The sequence below is a fragment of the Nomascus leucogenys genome, chromosome 6, assembly GCF_006542625.1.
Source record: "Nomascus leucogenys isolate Asia chromosome 6, Asia_NLE_v1, whole genome shotgun sequence".
In the NCBI taxonomy this organism is placed as follows: domain Eukaryota; kingdom Metazoa; phylum Chordata; class Mammalia; order Primates; family Hylobatidae; genus Nomascus; species Nomascus leucogenys.
The window spans coordinates 85,159,773-85,183,703 of NC_044386.1; the positions used below are offsets into that span (position 1 = coordinate 85,159,773).

Consider the following 23,931-nt stretch of genomic DNA (forward strand, 5'->3'; position numbering starts at 1 on the left):
CTCTATTTTATTGAAAGTTGGTGGTAAATTTTTTACAAAGTAAGGAGAAAAGAGAAAAACTAAATAGTGAATCGAAAATGAATAAAGTAACTTAGAATTTTTCCCCAAGTGTAGACTTAAATGTTGCTTTGGGTATGGTTGGATCTTGGGAGAATTCCAGGAAATATTAGGTATTAGAAAATGACTTTGATTGCATTTCAACAGGTGTCTTTATTCTGAGTAGTATCTTAGGAGACAGACTGTCTCAAGCAAGAAACAATACATTTTTAAATATTATGACAGTTCAGGGCTTTAAGGCAGTTTAGAAGTATTTTGCTACTTGACCTTGATTTTCAGTTATTTTAACTTTGAATTTTTCTTTTTTTTGTTTTGAGATGGAGTCTCACTCTGTTGCCCAGGCTGGAGTGCAGTGGCGCCATCTCGGCTCACTGCAAGCTCCACCTCCCGGGTTCATGCCATTCTCCTGCTTCAGCCTCCCGAGTAGCCGGGATTACAGGCGCCAGCCACCACGCCTGGCTAATTTTTTATATTTTTAGTAGAGATGGGGTCACAATGTTAGCCAGGGTGGTCTCGATCTCCTGACCTCGTGATCCACCCGCCTCGGCCTCCCAAAGTGCTGGGATTAAAGGCGTGAGCCACCGTGCCTAGGCTTGAATTTTTTTTTAACCTGTTATATAGTCTCCTGAATAGTTAGCCATGGTGCCTTGATTTAATCATATGTCATTGTTCTCAAATGCCATGATTTCTCTTTAATAGTAGTTGTCATTATGTAAGGGTAAGTTATTGCCCATTGCATTGAATATGTTAAACTGTAATTATAAGAAGAGGTGCCAGCTAGTGACCTTACATCAGTGATCTTTTAAGTTAGAAAAGTTAGACTTCTTGAGTTTGGGTTGCCCATCAGAGCTGGTCACATTTCTTTGATCATTGAGAAAATGAATATCTTAATTTTTGTCTTTGCTGACTTGTATTTATAAAATACAAATGCTTTTAGTGGGTTGAGCTATTGTGATAATCTCTTCCATCTACCTTAGAGAAGAAGCTGTACTATTTAGACGATTTTGGCCAACACTAGAAGCAAAATAATTCAAAGGCTGGGTGGATAATTAAGAACTTATTCTAACCTGTTAGGTTTCAGTTTGGGGGGCTTGCTTTGTTTGTTTTAACGAGGAAAAAAATATAAATTGATTTTCTGATGTCTCACAAATATCACAAACCTGGAAAAAAATTAAAACAAAAAATGAATTTTGTAAAAGGTTATGTATGACTTCCATTTGCTCTGTAAAAAAATGAACAAAGATTGTGAAAGGATCCTCTTCCACCACATCATTTAATAGGTTAGCGGAACAGATAGGGAGCTATGACACTAGCGCCAGAGAGAGATTTTTCTTCTGGTTGGGTGGTGCTGGTGCCACGCCCCTTTCTGGGATTTGACAGGTCTTTCCCACTCACCTATACCATATGCCAAATAAACTGGAGTTGTCATTCTAGTGTTTTAAAGAATGATTGGGTTCCCCCAAACTGTAGGAGGTTGATGGTAACAATAAAGTGATACAAAATGCTAATGTCATTATAATTTATGTAAGGGAGACCATTAGGCTGAGAATCAATATGATTGAGGTTATCTATTCTCCTGAAAAGTGAATTGGAGAATAAAGAAAGAATATTTGAAAGGATGTTGTGTACTAGGCAATATACTAGCATGTATTAGAAAATATGGTAAACTGTGTGGGTTAGAAGAGTGAAAGTAGCTGGTATGATAGAGCACTGGACTGAGTAACGAAGAGTTTCTTGTCATGGCTCTTGTGGTCATTTCATTTTTGAGCCTCACATTCTTCCAATTAATGAGGGTACCAGATTAAATAAATTCTGGGGATTCATCCCAACTCAAACTGTAATTCTCTGAATGAACTCTCTTCAATTAAAGCCAAATTATTAACATTCTAACTCAAGTTTAAATTTAATAGAGAAGTCAAAATGAGGTATACACTTTGTGGAATGTTTTTGGTCTTATCACAATTACCTGATTAAAATGGTGCCTTTATTTCCATGTTTACTCCTTTAAGTAAGATGAAAGCTTTCAGAACATTTGTTTGCAAAATGACTGTCAATATCAACAATATGCATCAAAGTACCATATATGCTAAGGGAGAGGAGCACTTGATGCGCTGCTATATTAACTGTAAATTGAGAACTGCTTGTTTTATGGCTTTTGCTGTTAAAAAAAAAAACTGCTGGCTTTTAATATGTACTTTAAAATATACTCATGTCTGGGAGAGAACTTTTAAAAACATTTTGTGTTTAATTTTTAAAAAATTATTTCTTTAATAGGAATCTACAAGAAGGTAGATCAATCCACAGGCTAGCTATCCAGTAGAACCAGTGATTAAATCCAAGTGTACAGGTTTACGTGTGCATGTACATGATATACATGGTATTTTGGGGTTGTTGATATAGTGATCTAATTATTAATAGTCAAAACATTATTTAAATTCAATTCTTTGACATTTATTAATTATAGGATAGTTCCTGACACAGGTGTGAGCACAAAATGTTACGTATATTGGCTAACTATGTTACTAGTACCAGTGATGGTAGTGAGAATTAGCAGCCAACAGGATTCCTTTACTATGTTTGAGTCAGTGGAACTTAACCTTGCTCCAAACCACAAAATCTCAGATCTTTTTAACTGTCATCTCAATGAATAATGTACTGTTTTTAGCACCTGTCCCCCTGTTGACAACCTCTAATCTCAGCATACCGTTTTCTCAGGTATTTCTAGGGAAGTGATACTGTTTCTTGTCATATCTTTTAAGAAGTTGCTGACCATTGTACTAGCCTCTGTGCCAAAGTCTTTCGTCATATGGGCCGAAGAATACTGTAGAAGAAGATCATGCCTGAGACGGGACAGTCTGGGAAGCCCCAAGAAGCAGCACTTTCCATAGGCTGTCTTCGATGTGAAACCAATTCTGGAGGAGGCAGTTGGTGTCCTCAGTTACTAGTTTTGGTCTACATTAGAGTGGATGCGTAAATAACAGGACCGTACTTTGTACAGTCCCCATGCTTTCTCTTACCCAAGGATCTGGAGGGCCATCTGCTAGGCTGGGCAGTGGCTTGGGAAGCAGAAGGTGGAATGAGGAGGGAATCTGACAACTGAAGCTAAAGACCAGAGCTTCCACTTTCTGTGGGTTTGGATTAGAGCACTGTTTAGTCTTTCTAGCTCTGCAAGCCCAGGGAAGAAAATACATAATCAGCACCCCACTAATCACCAGGGCTCTCCATTTATCTCTCCCCTTTGGTAATCACTACATTGTAAGATCCACAAGGGCAGGGAACATGCTTTTTTCATACAGGTTGAGCATCCCTAATCCAAAAATTCAAAATGCTCTAAAATTGGAAATGTGAGCACTAACATGAAGTCACAAATGGAAAATCTCACACCTGACATCAGGTGACAGGTCACAGTCAAAACGCAGGCACGCCACACACAGTTTATTCAGTGTTCCCGCAGAGGTGTACAGTAACCTTTCAATCAAAACAGCATCGTAGGTGGAGACTGAAAGCCAGCTGTTGGTGGTGGTGGTGGTGGTGGTTGTTTAACTGCTGGTACAGATTCTCTGGTGATGCTACTGTGCTGCTTAGTTACCCTGAACACATTCTTTTTCACTGTATTAATGATACATCATATTTTTTAAATACTAGTGTGAATAAGTGTAAGAAAATGAATTGCTTATTGGTAGCATAGAAATTAACAGTCACGAATGATGGTGTTGCAAACCATCACAGATTGTCCACATGGGTGGCTGAGACAGTGACACCTTTGCTTTCTGATGGTTCAATACACACAAACTTTATTTCATGCACAAAATTATTAAAAATATTGTATAAAATTACCTTTAGGCTATGTGTATAAGGTATATATGAAATGTAAAATGAATTGCATGTTTAAACTTGGGTCCCATCCCAAAGATAGCTCATTGTGTATATGCAGATATTCCAAAATTTGAAAAAATCCCAAATTTGAAACACTTCTGGTCCCAAGCATTTTGGATACTCAATCTGTATTTACATTCATAGTATCTATCTCCCCCTCCCCTTGACAATTCCATGTCAGGACAATTAGGGAGGGCCATCTAGAAGAGTGAGAGGGCTAATCTTAGGGTTCATTCTGGTGTAGCCTGGGGAGCTATGAGAATTACTATTCAAATTTTAAAGTTTTTTATTAAAAATTATACAGAATTATATATTACAATTATATAAGTATATACTTACATATAATTATTATACAAAAGTATAAAAGTACAATGAACCCCCTGTGTATCCATCCCTTCATAGAAAGATTTTCCATCTCCTGTTGCTGCATATTGATTAAATGGGCCTCTTCTTTCTTCCCTCTGGTTAAATGAATGGCTAATGTGTCATTCTTGAGTGTACAACTTGCAGCAATTGGCCATTAGTTATCATTCATAGTATTGAGTAATATTCTGAGACTTGTAATGCATAATCTTACACTACTGTCAGTAAATATCATTTTTAGTCTTAAAACTCTTGATTATGTTTTGTCTTTAACTGAGATGTCAACTCATAGCTCTTGAGAATTACCTATTAGTAATCTCTTCTGAATGGGTCTTCAGAATATGGGGGTTATATACATATGAGGATTATATACAAACCTTTGGAACTGTGAAGGAGGAATTTTAAACTTACTTGAATGAACTCAGTAAGCCATATTTTAGCATCTGTATTTTATTACAAAATTAATCCTGTTGCTTCTTTACCAGTTTGATCACAAGTTTATGTCTTTAAAGTTTGTAAAACAGATATACCCATAGTAACTATACTGGATGATAACTTCTACTAGTGGAAAGCTATTCACTGCATTATAGAAATGAAGTGGCCCTTACACTGGCCCTTACTCATTCCATATAAGTAAGTACCTTTGTGCCTCTGGAGCTGAGCACAAACTGTAATAGTTGTCTTTGAGTCCAAATATTTGTGAAGCTGAGAAACCCTCTAATTTTAGTATACTGAATGTATATGAGAATTTTTTTTTTTTTTTTTTTTTTTTTGAGACAGAGTCTCGCTCTGTCGCCCAGGCTGGAGTGCAGTGGCGCGACCTCGGCTCACTGCAAGCTCCACCTCCCGGGTTCATGCCATTCTCCTGCCTCAGCCTCCTGAGTAGCTGGGACTACAGGCGCCCACCACCAGGCCCGGCTAATTTTTTTTTTGTATTTTTAGTAGAGACAGGGTTTCACTACGTTAGCCAGGATGGTCTCGATCTCCTGACCTCGTGATCTGCCCGCCTCGGCCTCCCAAAGTGCTGGGATTACAGGTGTGAGCCACCGCGCCCGGCCCCGAGATTTTTAAATAAGTTTTGAACATGAATAAAATATGGTGCTCACATTCATTACTTTAAAGAAAGAGACTCCTCTGTCAAAAATTTGATACAAGTTTTTCACTTATTTTTAAGCATCTACTAGAATAATTTTCATTCTTCCAGCTGTTTAAAGTGCCCAAGCAGGATGTAGGTTAGTTCTACCCTTAAACTTAAGGTGTAGATTATAAACACGTTTTCCATTTGCGATACAACAGTAAGCATTCTTGTTAAATTAGTTTGAGAAATTTGTTTTATTTTGTACAAGGTACAATCCCTCTGCACAGTGAACATATATATTACAAATCTGTGATTTAAAAAAGTATTGCCATTTCATAGTCTCGTTAATACCACTGTACAATAATGGTTTTTCTTTCATTCATTTTAATTGTACACATATTAATTTTTTGAAAATTTAGTTTCTGAAAAATAATTGAACAGATCTTTCAAAGTCACCCATAAAATGCACAGTGCACATGTTTAGGCTGACCATGAACCTATTTGTGATGGTGTTAGACAGAAGTTTCTAACAGTTGCTTTGTAAGATTGAAATGTCTTTTACTGATAACTCTTCGATAGGTGAAGGCAGCTATTGTCACCATAATCACACCCTCTGCCTTTCCCTTCTCCTCTCTATTGCCTGGTTTGACTTGTATTACATTTCCTTAAAAAGTCATGGAATGCTAGAGCTGAAGGGTTAGTAGAGCTGTCTTCCCACTCTCTGCTTCTCCCCTTTTTATGCATAGAAAAAAAAGGGGCCCAGAGAGGGCAACTAACTTGACCAGAGTAACACTGAAATCTCTTGATTCAGTGCCTAGCCATTCCACCTCTTGCTGAATACCTTTGCCCAGAGGATAGTTGACAAAAGGGGCGAAACTTCAAACTTGAGTGATGCTGCTTGTTTGCAGTTTGCCAGGCAGCAGTTATTATACATGCAGGATAAGGGAAGAAGAGAAAACCTGGGACTGAGTTGGAAGTTTCTCCTTGCTGATCTGACATCTTCATGCTTCTTCATCCTTCCTTCACAAACACTTGCTGCCCTGAAATACTGAGGTAAGCTGCTTACCTACATTTCTTTCTACATATGTATGAGAAAGATTTACTTGGGTCTACAAAGTAATTTTCTAATATTTATATTTTAATAAGGCTTTTTTGGAAAGTAAATTTACTATTGCTAATCAGTTGCTCCCATGCACACATGCAGCATTCATGTAAGTATTATATATTGTCCTCTAACAGTAAAATTTGCTTATGCCTTGAGTGACGTGGGAAGGGGAGATGTACTCATTTATTTATTTTTTTGCTTTTTCTGATTATTGCACAAAATATTGTGTTCCATGGCAAGCTTCCAGTTTCTATCAAGGGTTTCAGAACTCTCATACTTCCTGTAGCAGTATTCCAGCTTTGCAGTCATTTAGTTCCTCTTTTGTATATCTTTTTGGAAGTGTTTTTTACTGGCTGGACTGTACCAGTGAATAGAGTGGTACAGGAGTAGCCATTAGCTTCCTAGGTTTGCCCTTTTTGGTTTTAATTCTTGTGAGAAACTTCTCTTTAGGGCTTGGGAGTTGACTTCATTTGGACTTATCTGAGCCTTAGTTTATCTATGTTCATAGTGGAAGGTATAGACACATCTGAATACTGGGATCTGGAGCATTGGCTCATTGTAATGCATATTGGGCTAGCTCAGTAAGTAGTAGTTTTAAGATAGAAGGTGGAAGGGCTTCATATCCTCATGCTGTTTACAGTAACATTTTTACATCACGTTACAGCAACTGGTTACAGTCCATTCTTTTTTTTGATCATTTAGTTCCTTCAAAAAGCATAATAATGTACTTTAAGCAGTGTAAACTTGCTGTATCCACATTTGTCCAATTTCCTGTATACTTTTAGGTTTCATACTATGTCAGTCTCAAGATTTATGAAGAACTTGAAAGCAGGTACTCTTTTTGAGTCAAGGGATGCTGACCAAATAAAATGAGGAGGCCAACTAGCCGTCTTTAGGGATACTTAATCCCGACCAGTCTATGACTGCTTACTTAAAGGATCATCTTAGAGCTCTGTTTTACATGGAATGATTCAGGTGTTGGAGGGACTAAGTAGATATGACAAAGCCAGGACTAACTTGTAATGTCCTTGAACTTTGAATTGGCAAAATTTGATAAAGCAGCCCTAGGAATCTTGTTGTAGACTGAAAGAGACACTGCTGCACTTTGGAAACGTGTGTGTGTGTGTCTATGTGTGTTTAAACCTATCACTTAGGGGGCAGAAGAAAAGTCTTGCTTTTTAAAATGGAAGTTGTCAGCATTAGACTACATAGATTCTGTAATCTTGGCTGTTGTAATTTGATGGACCAAACATATATGTACAGATATTTTAAGACTGTTCTGTTTAAGAACAGTTCATGTCTATGTACTAATTGTCTTCGGTAATAAAACAGATGTTGATGGTAACAGCAACCAAAAGTACATATACGTTTCAGGTGCTTTAAAGTAATCCTCTTCCCTCCCCAGTCTCCTTTTTGTCCTAGGAAGGTTAAACCTACATGTTTTTAAAATATCACGTTTCAGATAAATATAAATATATATGTCAGCTGTATTTAGCTGATGTTGATGAGTAGCTATATCTTAAAATGTTTTAAAAATCATATAATCCAGGGCATTTGGGGCTGAGTGGGTGATAGGATTTGCCTTTGAGAACACAATTCCCTGAACAATTATCCCAGTCCCACCTGGACGCTCTTCTTTAGTTCCAGGTGAACGTAATAACTAACTTGCAGCTGGAGCCAGTCTGTACCATTACTTCAAGTCAAGGGATTGTCTTCTTTCAGAGTCAGAATATTCAGTAGAGCACACTGCAAGAGAGAAGCTTATCCCTCTTAAGATTGCTTGTCCTGGGACGGCCCATTGGCAGGGCTCTGTCTTACTGGGAGGAGGTCATAATGACCAGGAATATGGCTGTTCCTAGGTAGGTCGTATGCATTCTGGATATAGCTGGAGTTATGACCGCAACCTTCTTGGACCACACTGACTGTGGGCTCTAAGAAATATAGTGAAAAATGAGTTCAGAGAACAGATTAGCTTTGGTTGCCTTGTTGGAGAGGAAGAGAGTTCTACTTAACTTGGGGAAAGGAGCTAGGGATTTATAAATCTATGACAAATATGTGAGGGTTAGGACTGAGGTTTGCTCAGGAGATGGAAAACTAAGCGAATGTGCTGTCAACATCCAAGCCTCTCGTCAACACCAAAGGACTTAAAATATCCTAGAGGTAGAAGTCTTACCAGTGAGCCCAGGGACATAAACTGGGAGAAGGTAGAAGGTGATTTAGAGACTTGTCAATGTCTCTGCTTTCTTTTTTAAAATGAGATATGTATCAACAATCAGTTGAGTGTGTGTGTGTGTGCGCACGCGTGTGCGCCCATTTCCCACCCCCAGTATTTGTTTCATACTAGTCCTGGTGTTTTTTAAAGCAGAGTTAGTACAATAATTTGACTTCCTGCATTAGCTAGGGGGGTAGTCCTAGGAAAGACACTTCACCTTAGAGATGCCTTTAAAAGCACATCCTCATGTGTGGTCAAGATGGGGTGAGTGGAGAGGGCTTGCTTTTACTTCAAATGTTGCACTATTGCCCTGATTTCACTAAGTTACTTATTTGAGACACCTACCAACTTCATATATATTTTTATTAGATGTCGACAAGGATGGCACATCTGTGTACGGAGACCCCATGTGCACAGGCGACTTCATTTCTACATAGCTGCTTTCTGGAAGCTTGCAGGTGAGGATGGGTGGGTCCTTAATTGTGGCGTAAGGGTTTTCACTGCTATTCAAGGAACAAGTACTAGAACTGCACACGGATTCTTTCATGTAATCTGCAAGGCAAGAGACATTTCTTAGGACAAGCAAGAATACAAGTCTTCATGTTAATACCAGAAGCAGACTGCAGTTGAGTTTATGTGCCTTCAGGATCCTAGGGCTGGAAAAGCCAGGATAATCCAAGATTTATTTACTTATTAAATGTGCTGAGAAGTGCTCTCCCAGGTAGGCAGAGTTCTTTTTCCAAATAAACTTACGTTTTTGGAGGAGAGGAACATTTTTGTTTTTAGTAGTCAGGTATTATAATTCAAGATATGCATAATATGCTTTGACATGTATTTAATTTTTGTAAATTCCTGCAAGGATTGCTGATAGTTGCATTTTATGAGATGAAGGCTCAGAGATATGAAGTGACTTAGCTAAAGTCACACAGCTAGTAAATGGCAGTGCCAAGACTTGAATCCATGCCTTTGGAGTCCTTGGCCTGTGCATTTTCTGTGATGATATTCTTGTGAATTCTTCTTTTTTGAGATGTTGCCTAGGCTGGTCTCAAACTCCTGGGCTTAAGTGATTTTCCCGCCTCAGCCTCCTGAGTAGCTGGTATTATCGGTACGTGCCACCACACCTGGCTTGAATTGTTTTCGATGACTGAGAAGCTTAGGTTCAGAAGAAGTAGGCGTGCATGTTTCAGCACAGATGTCAGCAATTTGACAGCCTATAAGTGGCAGACCCTTAGCAGTATCCCTGCCCTCCAGGAGCTCATCAGAATAGGGTAGACTGAAGTGTAATTGAGGTGTAAAAAGCACGTCAGTCTTAAGCTAGCCTTTGGAAAGTTCCTGTTTTCTAGCAAGCCTGTAACGTGTTCTTGGGTTGCTTACCCCTTTTCTTGTCAATGCTAACTGAAACCTATTTCAGCAGTATCTTTCTCATACTAGAGCTCATGCTTCCTCTCCTGCCACCTCTCAGTTGTATAGTTGTACCATCCCCAAGACTTCAGAGTACAAAAGGATGCAGGCTGGTTTCCAAATATGAAATGAGGTACTGTAGCTTCACTGGAGGAAGAAGGGTTCTTTAGTGACTGGGAGTTACGGAAGGAAAGGGGATTCCCTCTTTCAGCCTCTGTACCATTCTCCTTTTGGGAAGGATCACTGCCTCCTGCAGATAGTCCCAGGCAAGGCAGGATTTGTCTGGAAAGAGCAGTAAACTCTAATCTAGCAGCTCTGACCTTCATCTGTGAGGCTCTGCTAGACAAGGGATCTAGACACAAGCACTGAGTTGCTTGAGTTGGTAGAAGTGATCTAAAAGGCGTCTCAGCACTAAATTTCTGTGAAAGTAGCAGATGGTGAAATTCTTGGATGATCTGTCACTAGAACTACCACAGTTTGCATTTTGGGCTGCTATTTATGCTGTCTCCAATTTGTGAGAGTAATGAAAATGGTAAAAAGTGAAAGTGATAATGTAACTCAATGGATGACTTAGATGTACCTTGGGACCCTGAAAGCAGAACACTCCATATGGCCGAAGTAGCTAGATGTAGTGCCACCACAAGTAGTCTTATCTCCCATAAAAGGCAACTGGTTGGAAGAGGATTTACTTTTCTGTTAAAGTAGATGTCCATTCTGTTGATCTTTGTTTCAGCAGGTAGTATTTCCTCAATCTTGTACAAAAATATGTTCACCCATTAGTTCTTTCAAGTGTTCACACAACACTCTGTGGTATAGGTAGAGTAATAATTATCTCTCTCCTCCTCCTCTTATTGCTTATTGAGGAAGTCATTGCTTATGAGATTTAGAGTGGAAATTGACTTCCTCAGGATCACACTGCTTATCAGTAGCAGAGCAAACTGTAGAACCAGGCTCAGCATTTTCCATCACAATTTAGCCCAGAAGTAGGGAGGGATGTTGGCTTTAGTCACGTCTTAAGATTGTGGCCTCTTTAGCATATGACTCGAGAGAGAAGGAGAAAACATCCTTGCGAGACACTGAACGATCTCAGCTAGCACCAGCAAGGCCTAAAGGGAGGCCAGACAGGCCCAGATGCTGGTTGACTTTTACTTCAAATGCTGCGCTATTGCCCTGATTTCACTAAGTTACTTATTTGAGACACCTACCAACTTCATATATATTTTTATTAGATGTCGACAAGGATGGCACATCTGTGTACGGAGACCCCATGTGCACAGGTGACTTCATTTCTACATAGCTGCTTGGGCCCTTGACTGTGACCTGCCCAAGCCACATAAATTTGCCCCTTAGAGGGTAGTTTTTTAGTACAAGGAAGTGGTGGTAAGTCCAAGAACCCCAGCATGGCCCATCTGTCCCACTTTGGGTTCTCTGAACTCACCAGCCAAGGAGTAAGGCAATAAGGCACAGAGCTTCTGGTTTGGAAGCTGAGGACTAGTAGTATTTAAAGAAAGGCTATTGCAGCTGCCTCAACTGCATATTTTCTAACGTGATGAATAACCACTTTATGTAGCACTTACAGTCTTCATTCCAGTTAGGTCATTTGAAACTTGTTACGTAGTGAATAGGGCTGGGCAGAAAGGACTATTACTACTTTAGAATGAGGAATCTGAAGCTCAGAAAATTTGCTAGTATAATTCCTAATGTTAGTAGTTTAGTCAGGACTCAACCCCTATCGTCTCTTGATTGATACCAATCAAGATGTTTTCCCTCACTACGTGTCTTGTTATCCAGGGCTCCTGTCCGTATCTCTAAAGGCAAACTGTATCTGCAGCAGCTCCACCGTACTCTGAACTCACCAGCCAAGGAGTAAGGCAATAAGGCACAGAGCTTCTGGTTTGGAAGCTGAGGACTAGTAGTATTTAAAGAAAGGCTATTGCAGCTGCCTCAATTGCATATTTTTTAACATGTGAGGAATAACCACTTTATGTAGCACGTATAGTCTTCATTCCAATTAGGTCATTTGAAACTTGTTACATTGTGAATAGGGCTGGGCAGAAAGGACTTTTTTCTACTTTAGAATGAGGAATCTGAAGCTCAGAAAATTTGCTAATATAATTCCTAATGTTAGTAAATAGTATAGTCAGGACTCAACCCCTATCTTCTCTTGATACCAATCAAGATGTTTTCCCTCACTACATGTCTTGTTATCCAGGGCTCCTGTCCGTATCTCTAAAGGCAAACTGTATCTGCAGCAGCTCCACCTTACCCTTAACAAGGAATGTCTTTCATCTGTGGGGCCAAGCTCAGCTGAGAGAAAAAGGCTAAGCTCTTAAGTTTTTTTGTGGATATCCCATGACTGAGTTAGGGCAGTAGGAGAGCCTTGAAGTTCAATGCCTAAAAGAACCTCAGCCAGTTGACAGTGCCTCTTCTCATTTTCACCAGAAAAGTCAGGGCTACTTTAAAGTTTTGGGGAATCAATTGTTGGCTCTGGAGCAGGGGATGATCCTAAATGGATAAAAGAGAAGTTGATGTTTGTGGGGAGGGGCTAAGCTCAGGGGGAAGTATCTTCCATACAGGGGCAGAGGATGGAGCAGTGCATGTGTGTGTTGGCTGGTTGGTGAGAAAAGGGTGTTGAATTATGGACTCATCCGTACCCCATCTCTACTGGGACTGGACAATGGGGAAGGGCTGGGCAAGCTGGAAACTCCACCTCAGGAAGCCACTTTGTTCTCCAGCTGAGTCATCCACCTGCCTGCAAGAGGGGAGGGCAGGGTTGAGTGGAAGAATAACCAGTTGCTTTTAGATACTTCCTCATCCTTTTATAGCCCCACCCCTGTCCCAGTCCCAGCCCTTCAGGGCATTTTGCAAAGAAAGAGGAAGCATCAACCCAGGCTACCCAAGCTCTGGGAGTCACTCCTCCAAGGCTTGTCATTTGCATCAGGATTGGCAGCTTGGTCCTGTAATGCCCTGGCATTTGCTCTTATCTGGTTCCTGCCTCCCCACATAGTCATACACTATCAGAGACAGAGGGGGCTTCTGAGATGAACTAAACATTTTCATTTTATAAAGGGAGCATCAAATCCAGAGAGAGGCAGTGACTTTCCAGGGCCACCTTGTGTGTGGGATCTGAGCCCACCTTGGCTTCTAGGGGCATGCTAACCTCCACTAAGCTAAGGCCCAACTTAACTGTCAGGGAAAAACCCAGGCACCGAATATCCATCTCTTGCTTCTTGGCTTGCTACTACTAATAGAAGGCCACACTGCCTCTTCTCTTCCTGGGCCATAAATTAGCATCCTTCTCTTGATTGAGAGATAGGAGGAGGAGGTCTTGGGGTCAGAACACTGGCTTTAAAAAGTAATCTTCAGGATGTCATTGGGCTCCTAACTACCTAAGAGCCCAAGTTTATGCAAAGAGAGACTTGGAAGTTAGATGGCAAGGAGCACACAGGTGGGGAAAGTGGCAGCAACAGTGGGCTCAAGGATTGCAGCATCATAAAGGCAATAGAGAATAGCAATTTGAAATGGCTGACAAGGAATTGAACACGAGGCAGTTTGTTGCAGAATCATTGTGCTGGGTGGAGAAGGGGAAATAGAAGGGTGTTGAGCAGTGTAAGTGGTCTCCCTTAACCTCCAGGATGACAGTGAGTGGAGTTCTTCAGTAAGTAACAGGGGAAAGGGCAGGCATTGACTACGGCTTTTGGAATGTCAGAGCTTGAAAGGGCCTTAGAGATGCTGCTAGTACAGCCCCATCGTTTTATAGTAGAAGAAACCAAGACCCAGAAAACAGTGCTGTGACCTAGTCAGCACCATACAGCAAGAACTAGGACTACAACCCACATTCCTTAACTCCTAGGCTAGGGCTTTTTCCCACTGAGTTCAGAGAACACTGAGAGTCTTAATTCTTAGTAGTTCTGATTTGGTTTGGCCCAGTAGTTTTAGGAACTAGTTTCATTTGTGCTACAGACTAGCTTATTTAAATGTTTATTTGTGGGGGGGGGGGGGGGCGTTAGCCAATTAGTGGGATTTATTCCATATTTTGGTAAGTATTGCTATAAAGTTCTGAACTGTGACATTATAGTTTCCTCTTTTTCAGTTCTCTTATTCTGATGTATTGGTCCCCAACACCTGCTGGTACATTTGCTTACATAGCTCTCTCTTCTTTTTAAAGGATGATTGCAGCCAGAGTGGTAAAATAAGATCTGGCTGGCTGCCTGCTAAGCCCTCTCCTGCACTCAGAGGTCAGATATATGATTCTACAAAATGAGAATGAAATGTATGCTGAGGCAGAGACACTGCTTTCCTGAGCTTTGTTTTACATGTATGATTGCGAATCTGAAAGTAACCACCCTAATCACAATGTACAGGACAACACAGTGTATAGGAAAGTTGTGTGTTCCGTTACTGGAGTTTCTGGTCCTGAGTTTATTCATGCTTGAGTCATGTGTGGTCTTGAGCTAGAAAGGCCCTTAGAGATCTTTCTGCCCAATCCTCATACCTTTTTGAGAAAGAAACTGAGGTGCCTGGTCATAGTCATGAAATAGAACTGTTCTTTGTTTTCAGCCTTACCTACTGTTCCTCATTTGGATAGTTTAAGTCAAAACACACAGAAAATTGCCACAATAATGCTTCCAAGGGAGTAATGTCTGTTGGCTGCCTGGGGATGACCTTTTGTCCTCAGACAGTTCTCTTGGGCTGTGTATATCCTAACAAAAGCCGATAGTGACTCAGCCTTAGTGCTCTCTTGTTCAGAATGCAGCACTTACCACCACCCCCTACCCTGAGCTCACCCCACATCTAATGACCATCTCTCCCCAAAAGGACTGTAGACGACTAGCTGTTCTTGGTTAGGGAATGGTTGTGTCTTGGTGTATGTAAAGCTAGGTCTGAAAGACTAGAACAGTAATCAGGGACATCTGGGTCAGTCTAGACCAGTGTTTGGGGAATGAGCTGCATAAGGATACCCTGAGGGTGCTCTTCACACATGCAGATTCCAGGGCCCCACTCTAGATCTGCATCAGAGTTTTGAGGAGATGGGGTGTGAACATCTGTATTTTCAATAAGCTTTCCAGGTGATTCTGGTACACTGTTAGATTTAGGATATTCACTGGGACTTTTGCTGTCATATCTGTTTGGCTTAAGCACTTTTTTTTTTTTTGAGACACAGTCTTGTTCTGTTGCCTAGGCTGGAGTGCAGTGGCATGATCTGGGTTCACTGCAACCTTTGCCTCCTGGGATCAAGCAATTCTTGTGCCTCAGCCTCCCAAGTAGCTGGGATTACAGGTGTGTGCCACCACGTCCGGCTAATTTTTGTATGTTTAGTAGAGACAGGGTTTTGCCATGTTGGCCAGGCTGGTCTTGAACTCCTGACCTTAAGTGATCCACCTGCCTCGGCCTCTCAAAGTGCTGAGATCACAGGTGTGAGCCACTGTGCCTGGCCTTAAGCTGTTTTAAATAGACCTCCTAGACAAAAGAATAGCCCCATTACATTAGTACCACCTTTACAGTATGCAAAAACACTTTCCATCTGTGATTTTATTGGTTACTCATGATAACCTTGTTAGACAGTAGGACAGGCATTAGACAATAGGACAGGCAAAATTATCCCAACCTTGCAGATGAGGAAACTGAGCCTTGGAAAGCTCACAGTCTAAGGTCACAGTTAATAAGCAACAGAGTGGCAAGTGACAGAGTTCCAAAGCCCCCTATTTCACACATTCCGGCATTTAAACCTAGGGCAGGACCTGACCTTTCATCTTTGGCTTCACCTGTAGACTTCCTAGAGGGATGATCCAACTTGCAGTTCCCATGTGTTAGGGATTTGTCTTGGCTTCTCTGCTCTTGGAGGCAGAGATCTCTTGAGGTTGGAGTGCCATACAATATTAACACTGCGTATCATTTTCATTCCTTGTGCCCCCAGAAAGCCAGCAGGTGCAGGGTGGCATTCCTTGCTAGTGCAATGACAGGAGGCCTCTGGGGCAGGTAGATCAACTTTATTTCAGATTTTATAATCAATTTAACTCGTACTAATTGGTTGGATAATGACGCTTTACATTTCCGAAGACATTTAGTTGGCATCTATAAAAAACCCACAAGCATTTGCTAAGCAGGTGCAACTGAAATCGAAAGATGAATTCATTATTATTATGATTGCTCCTCCTGGGCACAGCTACCCAGCAGCCCCAAGCCCTGTGGTCTTTTAACCTTCTATGGGGGCAGGCACATGCAGTTTCTCTCAAGTGGAATTCCTGGCCATTTCAGATCTGCACTCTTTATCTTGCTAAGCCCTCTGTAATAAGACATCAGGATTGGATACTCTACCTTTGAAGCCTTTGTCCATAATGTATGTGTTCTGACGTCTATCCATTCCACAAGCACCTGTGTAAAAATAACATGTAAGGAAAGAAGATATGGGGGTGAGGTTTACTTAGACTGCTTGTGTTCTTTTTTTTCTTGCTTTCCCCCCCTTCTCCCCTACCCAGAAAATAAATAATTGTTTATTGCTAGAAAATGATTCTGGGGGTTTAATCCACCTGAAGTTGTTTTGATTATAGGAATTCGTAAAAGGCTCATAAGCTACAGTGACCCCCGGCATATTCAGCACTCCTTCCCTTTAACGTTCACCCTAGGGGAATGTCTTTCAGGAAGTAATAAAAGGCCATTCTGATGCCATTCCCTGCAGGTGAAACTGCAGACTCCAAGGGTATAGGATAAGGGGTGAAGCAGAACCAGTTCTTAGCTTGAGGGAAAGTTGTATGACATTACAAATCACAGTTCTGTTGGAATTTGGCATGGGTTTGAAGACAGTATTTATCACCTCTCAGCTCTGGTCCTGTCTGTCCTCTCCTGGATCCAAGGCTTATCTGAGGGTAGCCAGAGAGAAAGAGAGGGAGACAGGTGGCTGAGGTTCTTGATTAGTCATCTTTGTAGGATGTACAGACATTCCCTCCCATAGCCAGTTCTCTTAGTTACTCATTTTTTGGGGTGGGCCATTTGCACATAATGTAGAATTGTTTTTGAAAAGGATTACCAGTGTTTTCAGCCCAAGGATTTCTTTCTACCTTTCGGCTGTCAGTTTTTTCCTAGGCTCCAGCAATGCATGATGGCCCTGAGCCTCAGCCAGAGGCTTCAGGGACTAAGCTTGGGTTCTTTGCTGCTGGTAATCCCAGAAAAGAAATTGTTTGGCATTTCTAGGTTGGGACAGTAATGACTCTGGCTCAAAGTCAGAGCAATTTTTTCTTCTAGCTTTTAACTGAGGACACAGCACCAAGCAAGGCCTGCAGCAAGTACTTACTAAAATACAGTTTGACTCTCCTTGACTCTTCCCAGTTTCTGACACTGAAGACCATCCTGTTGCTATAGCTCCTCTACATAGAGTTCCCATGTTGAATTTGAAAGAGTCTACTCCCATCTGCCTACCTTCCACATATTACTGAGAGATATGGCAGAACCAGGCCCAAGTTTTTCTTTCAAGTTTGCTATTTTTCTTTCTTTTTTTTGAGATGGAGTCTTGCTGTGTCACCCAGGCTGGAGTGCAGTGGCGCAATCTCTGTTCACTACAACCTCCACCTTCCAGGTTCAATCAATCAATTCTCCTGTCTCAGCCTCCTGAGTAGCTGGGACTACAGGCATGCGCCACCACTCCCAGCTAATTTTTTTGTATTTTTAACAGATGGGGTATTATCATGTTGGCCAGGCTGGTCTTGAACTCCTGACCTCACGTGATCCGCCTGCCTCAGCCTCCCAAAGTGCTGGGATTACAGACATGAGCCACCGTACCTGGCCTCAAATTTGCTATTTTTTCTGAAAGGCGTATAGGTACCTGTGTCCTTCAGAATCATGCCTGCAACTGCCTATATGCTGGCATTAGTTCAGCACTTTATGCCAGACAAGGGCTTCCTTTGCCCTCCCTGAGGGAAGGTGGCTAGGGTATTAACTTTTTCTTTTTACAGAACAGGGAACAGGCCCAAAGAGCAACAGTGACTTATCCAAAACCACACTAGCAAGTGAGAAGCTGAGTTACACTTAGAGCCCAGATCTCTCCAAGTATTCTCTCTCATTGGACACCAGCCTGCCTGGGTCTAAGACAAATGCCAGCACATGCTGCTCTGGCTACACTAGTTGAAGAGTGAGATCTGTAAAGCAGGGAGAAATCTGGCCTAGCTCAGAGGATGCTCCCTTGTAGAAAGAGATACAGGGTGGTGGTGGTGGGGCTGTGTGTATGTATATGCTGGAATGGGAGAGACTGTAGTTGGTGGGGTTATTAAATGCCCTAGATACTGTCCAGGGGACCCACAACTAATAACACAGCCTCCTGAGTATAGGCGCAGGGTCCATGCAGCCCATGCCTGCTCAATGGGCAGATGAATTCAGAACCTTCACCCTTCCTAGTGTTACTGGACCCAGGGACCTGCAGGGATTGGTAGAGCAGCTCAGTTTCCTTAGAGTTCTAGAAGCCACCTAGAGCCTGAGGTCAGGCCTAGAGTTGTCTGGTATACCAAGGCCCTGCCCCAGGGTGCCCCAGAGGAGCCACGTTGTAGGGAGGCCACATTCTCTGTCCATTCATTGCACTTATTCCCATGATACCTTCTGTAACTCCTACCCACACGTTCCCATCTCAGGGCTAACTTTCCAAGTCTCTTGTGTGTGTGTCTCCCAAGCCACCAGGTTTCAGCCCAGGCTGTACTCAATACATGAGTACAGATGATGTTGGTTGATACATCCTGCCCCAGCCTCTCCAGATCCCTGTTTGACAACCCTACCCTGTGATCTGAGAAAGCTTGGCTTGGGCCACTGGGGTTTCTGGAGTCTCTGGGAGACATTGGACTTCATTGGTCAGAGAGCTAACTCCCTGTTATCCACTCCAACAGGGCCCAGAGAACCCCAAAGATGTCGCCATCCCCAAGTCATTTTTGAATGGTATAGGGTTGTGTATTGTGGCCTGTAGGGAGGGCAGTTTTGTTGTATCTTCTCCACCCTAAGTAGCCCGTTTGTCCACATCCACTGTTCACTGTGGGAACAGAATGGGTGATGGGGAAGATCCAGACAGGTTTCCATCTTTAGATAGGGGATTGAGCTAGTAGACATGTTGGGAGGGAAGAGGGCTTAAAAGGGAGAGTTCCGGGACCATAGGGTGGGGGTCAAGGTGCAGGGATGGGGATTAGGGCAGGTGCTGGGTCTGGTCTGGCATGAGGGAGTGGAGGGTAGGGCTGGGGTCTAACCTGGTGAGTGTGGCTCAGCGGGGCGGCTGAGGTGTCTAAGTTCAATGTAGAAGTCCTCGGGCGGGTACCTGGCCTCCAGGGCACTGATCTGGAAATGGGAGTCTAGTGAGAGGAATGACAGGGAGGAGCCATTATTCCCAGGGCCCTGGTATGGCAGGGGAAGGGGGTAGGAAGTACACAAGTGGGCCAGGGTCAGGGTGAGGCAGGCTGGGAGGACTTGGGGGCCTCTGTGTATAGCATCCAGAGGGGCCAGGGGCTCTGCTAGAGCCAAGGTCATCTGCCTTGTTTCGCCTGTCCTTCCCTTTCTCCCTCCCTCTGCAGGAATTAGCGCTCCTCCACCAGGGAGGAGGCAGGGGAAAGAAGTCCTTGAAAGGAGCACCTTGGTAGGGTCTGGGTCAAACAGAGGTTACTATCCAGATGGTGAGTGTGTCTTTTGCTTCCATCCGGAATCCCTACATCCTGGCCCTGGTTTTCTCCCTTATGGCCCCTGGGTCATAGCAGGGACTTAGCCCTAATATAGTAATGGAAAGGGATTCTTGGGCTTCATCCGCTTGTGAGAGCCAAAATTTCTCCCTGGGGGAAACCATGTTCAGGACTCATAACCCTTTCCCTTCAAGCTGGGTGCCTCTCAATATGGAAGAAGAAGAATAGGGTGGGACATGATGGTGGGGACCAGACTCAAACCACTACTGACCTAACACGTTCACATAGCTGTAGGGGGTCCAGCCTGCCGTGTCTCTGTCAAGGGACTTGTTACTGAGCTGTTTGGAGAGTAGGAGAGCCAGTTAATATCTAGTGCCCCAGGTACCCCTCCCCAGTCTTCACTTTGTGTAGCTTCAGTGCACGCACCCTGTAATAATCCTGACCCACCTGGGTCCTAGGCCGTTGAGAGAAAGGGCGAGCTAGGTGTTCCATGACAGGCCACCATGGTGTGGTTGATGCCAGTGGGAAGAGAACATACCCCACCCCAGCTGTTGGGCTGAAGTTATAGGGTTCCCAGGCCTCCTGGGGTAGCTTGAACCAAGCTGGCCCTGACAGAGGAAGCAGATTAGCTGGGGGGTGGGGCTGAGCTTTAGGAGAGGGGCCTCTGGTGATGTCTCAGCTGCAACATGAGGCCATCTCCAGCACAGAGGGAAGTCTTGAGGCTGCCTGCGATATCACTGTCACCTCTGCCACCTGATCCTGATCGGGGCTGAATGTGAGATTTTCCTTTTCCTGTGACCAAAGGAAAGCTTCAGAACAGAGTGTCTTGAGGCTTATATTGTAGTCCTTCCTTTCTCCGCATTTTCACAGCTGCCCTTCATATGAGGCAAGGATGGTCATTTCACAGATGGCGACCTGAGTCCTGACTTGTGTGCCTTGCTCGTGAACACACACGAGTCAGTGACAAAGCTGTGTCTGGAACTCAGGTCTCAGTTCCCAGTGCCATGTCCTTTCCATGTCATCACAGCTGCCTGCCTCTGCTGCAGATGCCCTATCTGTTAGGCTGAGTGGTCCTTAACCATAGAGAACCACTCTGGGCTCCTAGGCTGAGGTGATCCAGAGGGTCACCAAGTTGGCTACTCTGCAGTAATTCCAGCCCCTTACCAAAAGAGGGTGGATGGAGGCTGAGAGTGGCCTTGGGGTGTGGCTTGATAGTGGTTGCCATTGAGGCTGTATAGTATCTATGTTACTGTTGCTGGACCAGGTCTGTAGGTTGATGGTCATTCTCCATGGGACAGACAGGGAAGAAAGGACTCCTAGATCTCTAGGGCATAGCCCTGGACCGTGAAAGCCATGCTTTTGTCCCTGAATGGATATTATGGGAAGCTAGGAGTCCTGAGATTCCCACTCCCACCATGGCCCCGCTCCCCACTGTTTTGTGTCTATGGGCACAGGCACAGGTGGGTGTCCAGAGGTATGCAGCATGAGCCTCTCAGACCTGTCCTTGGGGGCTGTTCTTCCTCATTTCTTGTTTCCCACTCTGCCTGGTATGGGTCCGGGCACATTAAGGGAGCTCCCTATGTATTATCTACACATAGGTGCTGAGACATCCTTGCCCAAGGGCCTGTGACTATAAGAGGACATCTTGCCAACAGCTAGGGTTATGCTGGAAGCTGTCAGGGAAGGTCCTGTCCAGAAGGGTGCACACCTGCCATGACGACCTACAGAACTCACTGTCCACAGAACACTGGCTGTAGCTGAAGTTTGGGTTCCACATCCCTTGTTGATTCACATTGCAACAAACGGTTATGAGTGGGTACTGATGAAATGGATATGTTCAGATAAAAGAAACATTGTTAGGTGGTTATCTGAGTAACAGTAGTTACTCTATAATATGCCAGTTTCACACATTGTGTTGGTAGCATACTGCAGTGATTTGTGGTAGGTGGTCTAGTTGTTGATTGTTTTTTTTTTTTTTTTGAGGTGGAGTCTTGCTCTGTCGTCAGGCTGGAGTGCAGTGGCGTGATCTCAGCTCACGGCAGCCTCCATCTCCCGGGTTCAAGCGATCCTCCTGCCTCAGCCTCCCAAGTAGCTGGGACTACAGGCGTATGCCACCACGCCCAGCTAATTTTTTGTATTTTTAGTAGAGATGGGGTTTCACCATCTTGGCCAGGATGGTCTCAATATCTCGACCTTGTGATCCGCCTGCCTCGGCCTCCCAAAGTGCTGGGATTACAGGTGTGAGCCACTGTGCCCGGCCTACAAGGTGGTCTAGTGTTTTGATTACATGTTGACATGTGGCAAAAGTGTCTACATGATTATAGGTGATAAAGCTAATACATGATTACATGACTTGGTACCAGTTGGTTACACACACGGTGCAGGGGTATATGTTATACTGAGTGATGCTGTGGGTTGGTTACATGGCACTTGGCTCCACATAACATGCTGGCTCCATTACATGCCTCACAGAGTGTTTACGTGTACCCTGGATCGCAGGGTTGCTTTTAATGTATTGGTGGTCAGTTCTACATGGACCCTCCATGTGGGGGGAGTGCAGTTCCTTCCTGGGCAGAGGTGAGGGTTAAATGAGAGGGCAGTGAGTGGGGGCTGGGGAATCAGGGGCCCGGTACCTTGGTGGGGCTGTTCCTGTTCAGAGTGCTGGCCTGGCTGGTGGCAGGCGCCCCACATGCCAGTGCGTGGTAGCTGGAATTGGAAAAGCAGTGGGCATGGCTGCTACTTTGAGACAAATCTGGGAAGAGAACAAGGTGCCACATACCATCATACCCCTGCCCCTGGCATGAGATACCCCCAGTACTAATGCTTGCGCTGGGAGCCTTGAGAGAGCCCTGCAAAGACAAACAGGCAAGTACCCCATCCCCCAAGCTTCCTGGCATCCACTACTCCTACTGAAATCTGGAGAGCCTGATTTGCTCCTTCCCTTATGCTGGCCCTCCCTGCAGCATGCAGAATGCAGGATAGGCTCACCTGTGCCAAGGGGAGGCACCATCAACTGGAGCCTGGATGGGGCATGTTTGCTTTGATAGCCTTACATGTCCCTGAGTCCCTATTTAGGGCTGGACTCGCCTGCTTCCTTCTAGGGTCACATCCTGGTAATGAGATCATAAAGAGAACCTCACTCCTGACTCCACTCTTCCCTCCTAAGGATTCCAGAACCTCTCCATAGGGCCGGGGAATACCAGAGGAATGGCATAGGAAACCCTAGCCAACCTTCGCAGTATAGTCGTAGAAAATCTCCAAATCTGTTTGGGGGATGTCTGCTTTGGCTGTAGTGTGGCATGTAGACCAGGAGCTCCTTGAAGGCATGGTGTGCACTGGCCTGCCTCTGTCTATCCTGCAGTGCCTAGCATGAAGCTGGACATACAGAAGGCAACACTTAGCAGGAATGGGCTGAAGTGATCTGGGTTTTCTAAGCACAAGATGCAGGAGGCTGCAGATGAGCCACGAGCCACGTGCCATGGAGCCACCTGGATAGAGCTGTCACCTTGTGCTCACCCAGACAGGCTCAGCCTCGCATAGCCCAGGACTATAGGGCAATTTCAGAGCATTTTGGCCTCTACTGTTTAGCCAATATGAAGCAAAAAACCTTTCTTATTTCCAAGGCAGCAGTCCAGGGTTCAGGGGAAAGGAAGGATATCGCCCAGCAGCCCCCCCTTGACTCCACTCAGACTCCCAAATAAAATGCCTATTGGAGCTGTTAACCACATTCATGGATGCACTGGGCTCTGGCACACTTGCCAGAGGGACATTATCCAAACTTTCAGACCTCCCCTAAGTCAGGTACTATCCCCTTCCACTGTACTAATAGGACCCTCCTAACTGGGAACTGGGAAGGAGGGTTGTCCTGAGGCCTTCACCAGGGAAACAGAAATGGACAAGCTCTGGGCACTGGGCTCCAAGGTCTAGCCTCCTGAGGTGGTACAGGCATCAGGTTGGGGAGACGGTCCCCTGGAGAGCTTAGGAAAGTGACTGGTTAGTGTGGATGCTCCTGAGGCTGAAGGCTAGTGAGAAGGATAGGGAAGCTCTGGGAAAATGGCAGGAGGCTCCCAACCATAGCTGCTCAGAGCTAGGGACTCAGGAAACAATTTTCCCTTGGAACCCCAGATATCTTTTCTAGGTAAGCTCCTGCTCACCATCCCCACTGTCACTCTAGGGGAGACTGAGCTTCCACATTCAG

General features: G+C 43.9%; 1 protein-coding gene across 17 annotated transcripts in view; it reads right to left on the minus strand.

The window, feature by feature from the left end:
* Window positions 1-5,609: 5,609 nt before the first annotated feature.
* MEGF11 (multiple EGF like domains 11) overlaps window positions 5,610-23,931 on the minus strand; it is a 381,359-nt gene continuing 363,037 nt past the window's right edge. For 2 of the 17 annotated variants that reach the window (XM_030814596.1, XM_030814599.1), the window contains 6 exons: window positions 22,367-22,485; window positions 20,005-20,071; window positions 19,311-19,412; window positions 16,411-16,467; window positions 9,037-9,243; window positions 5,610-8,410 (listed from right to left, as the gene is read on the minus strand). In XM_030814596.1, the coding sequence (XP_030670456.1) occupies window positions 8,250-8,410; window positions 9,037-9,243; window positions 16,411-16,467; window positions 19,311-19,412; window positions 20,005-20,071; window positions 22,367-22,485 (713 nt within the window). In that variant the 3' untranslated portion in view covers window positions 5,610-8,249. Of the gene's footprint in view, window positions 9,244-15,612; window positions 16,168-16,410; window positions 16,468-16,903; window positions 16,953-19,310; window positions 19,413-20,004; window positions 20,072-22,366; window positions 22,486-23,931 lie in introns of those variants that run through there. The other 15 variants (XM_003267113.3, XM_030814606.1, XM_030814601.1 and 12 more) reach the window with 14 other exon arrangements.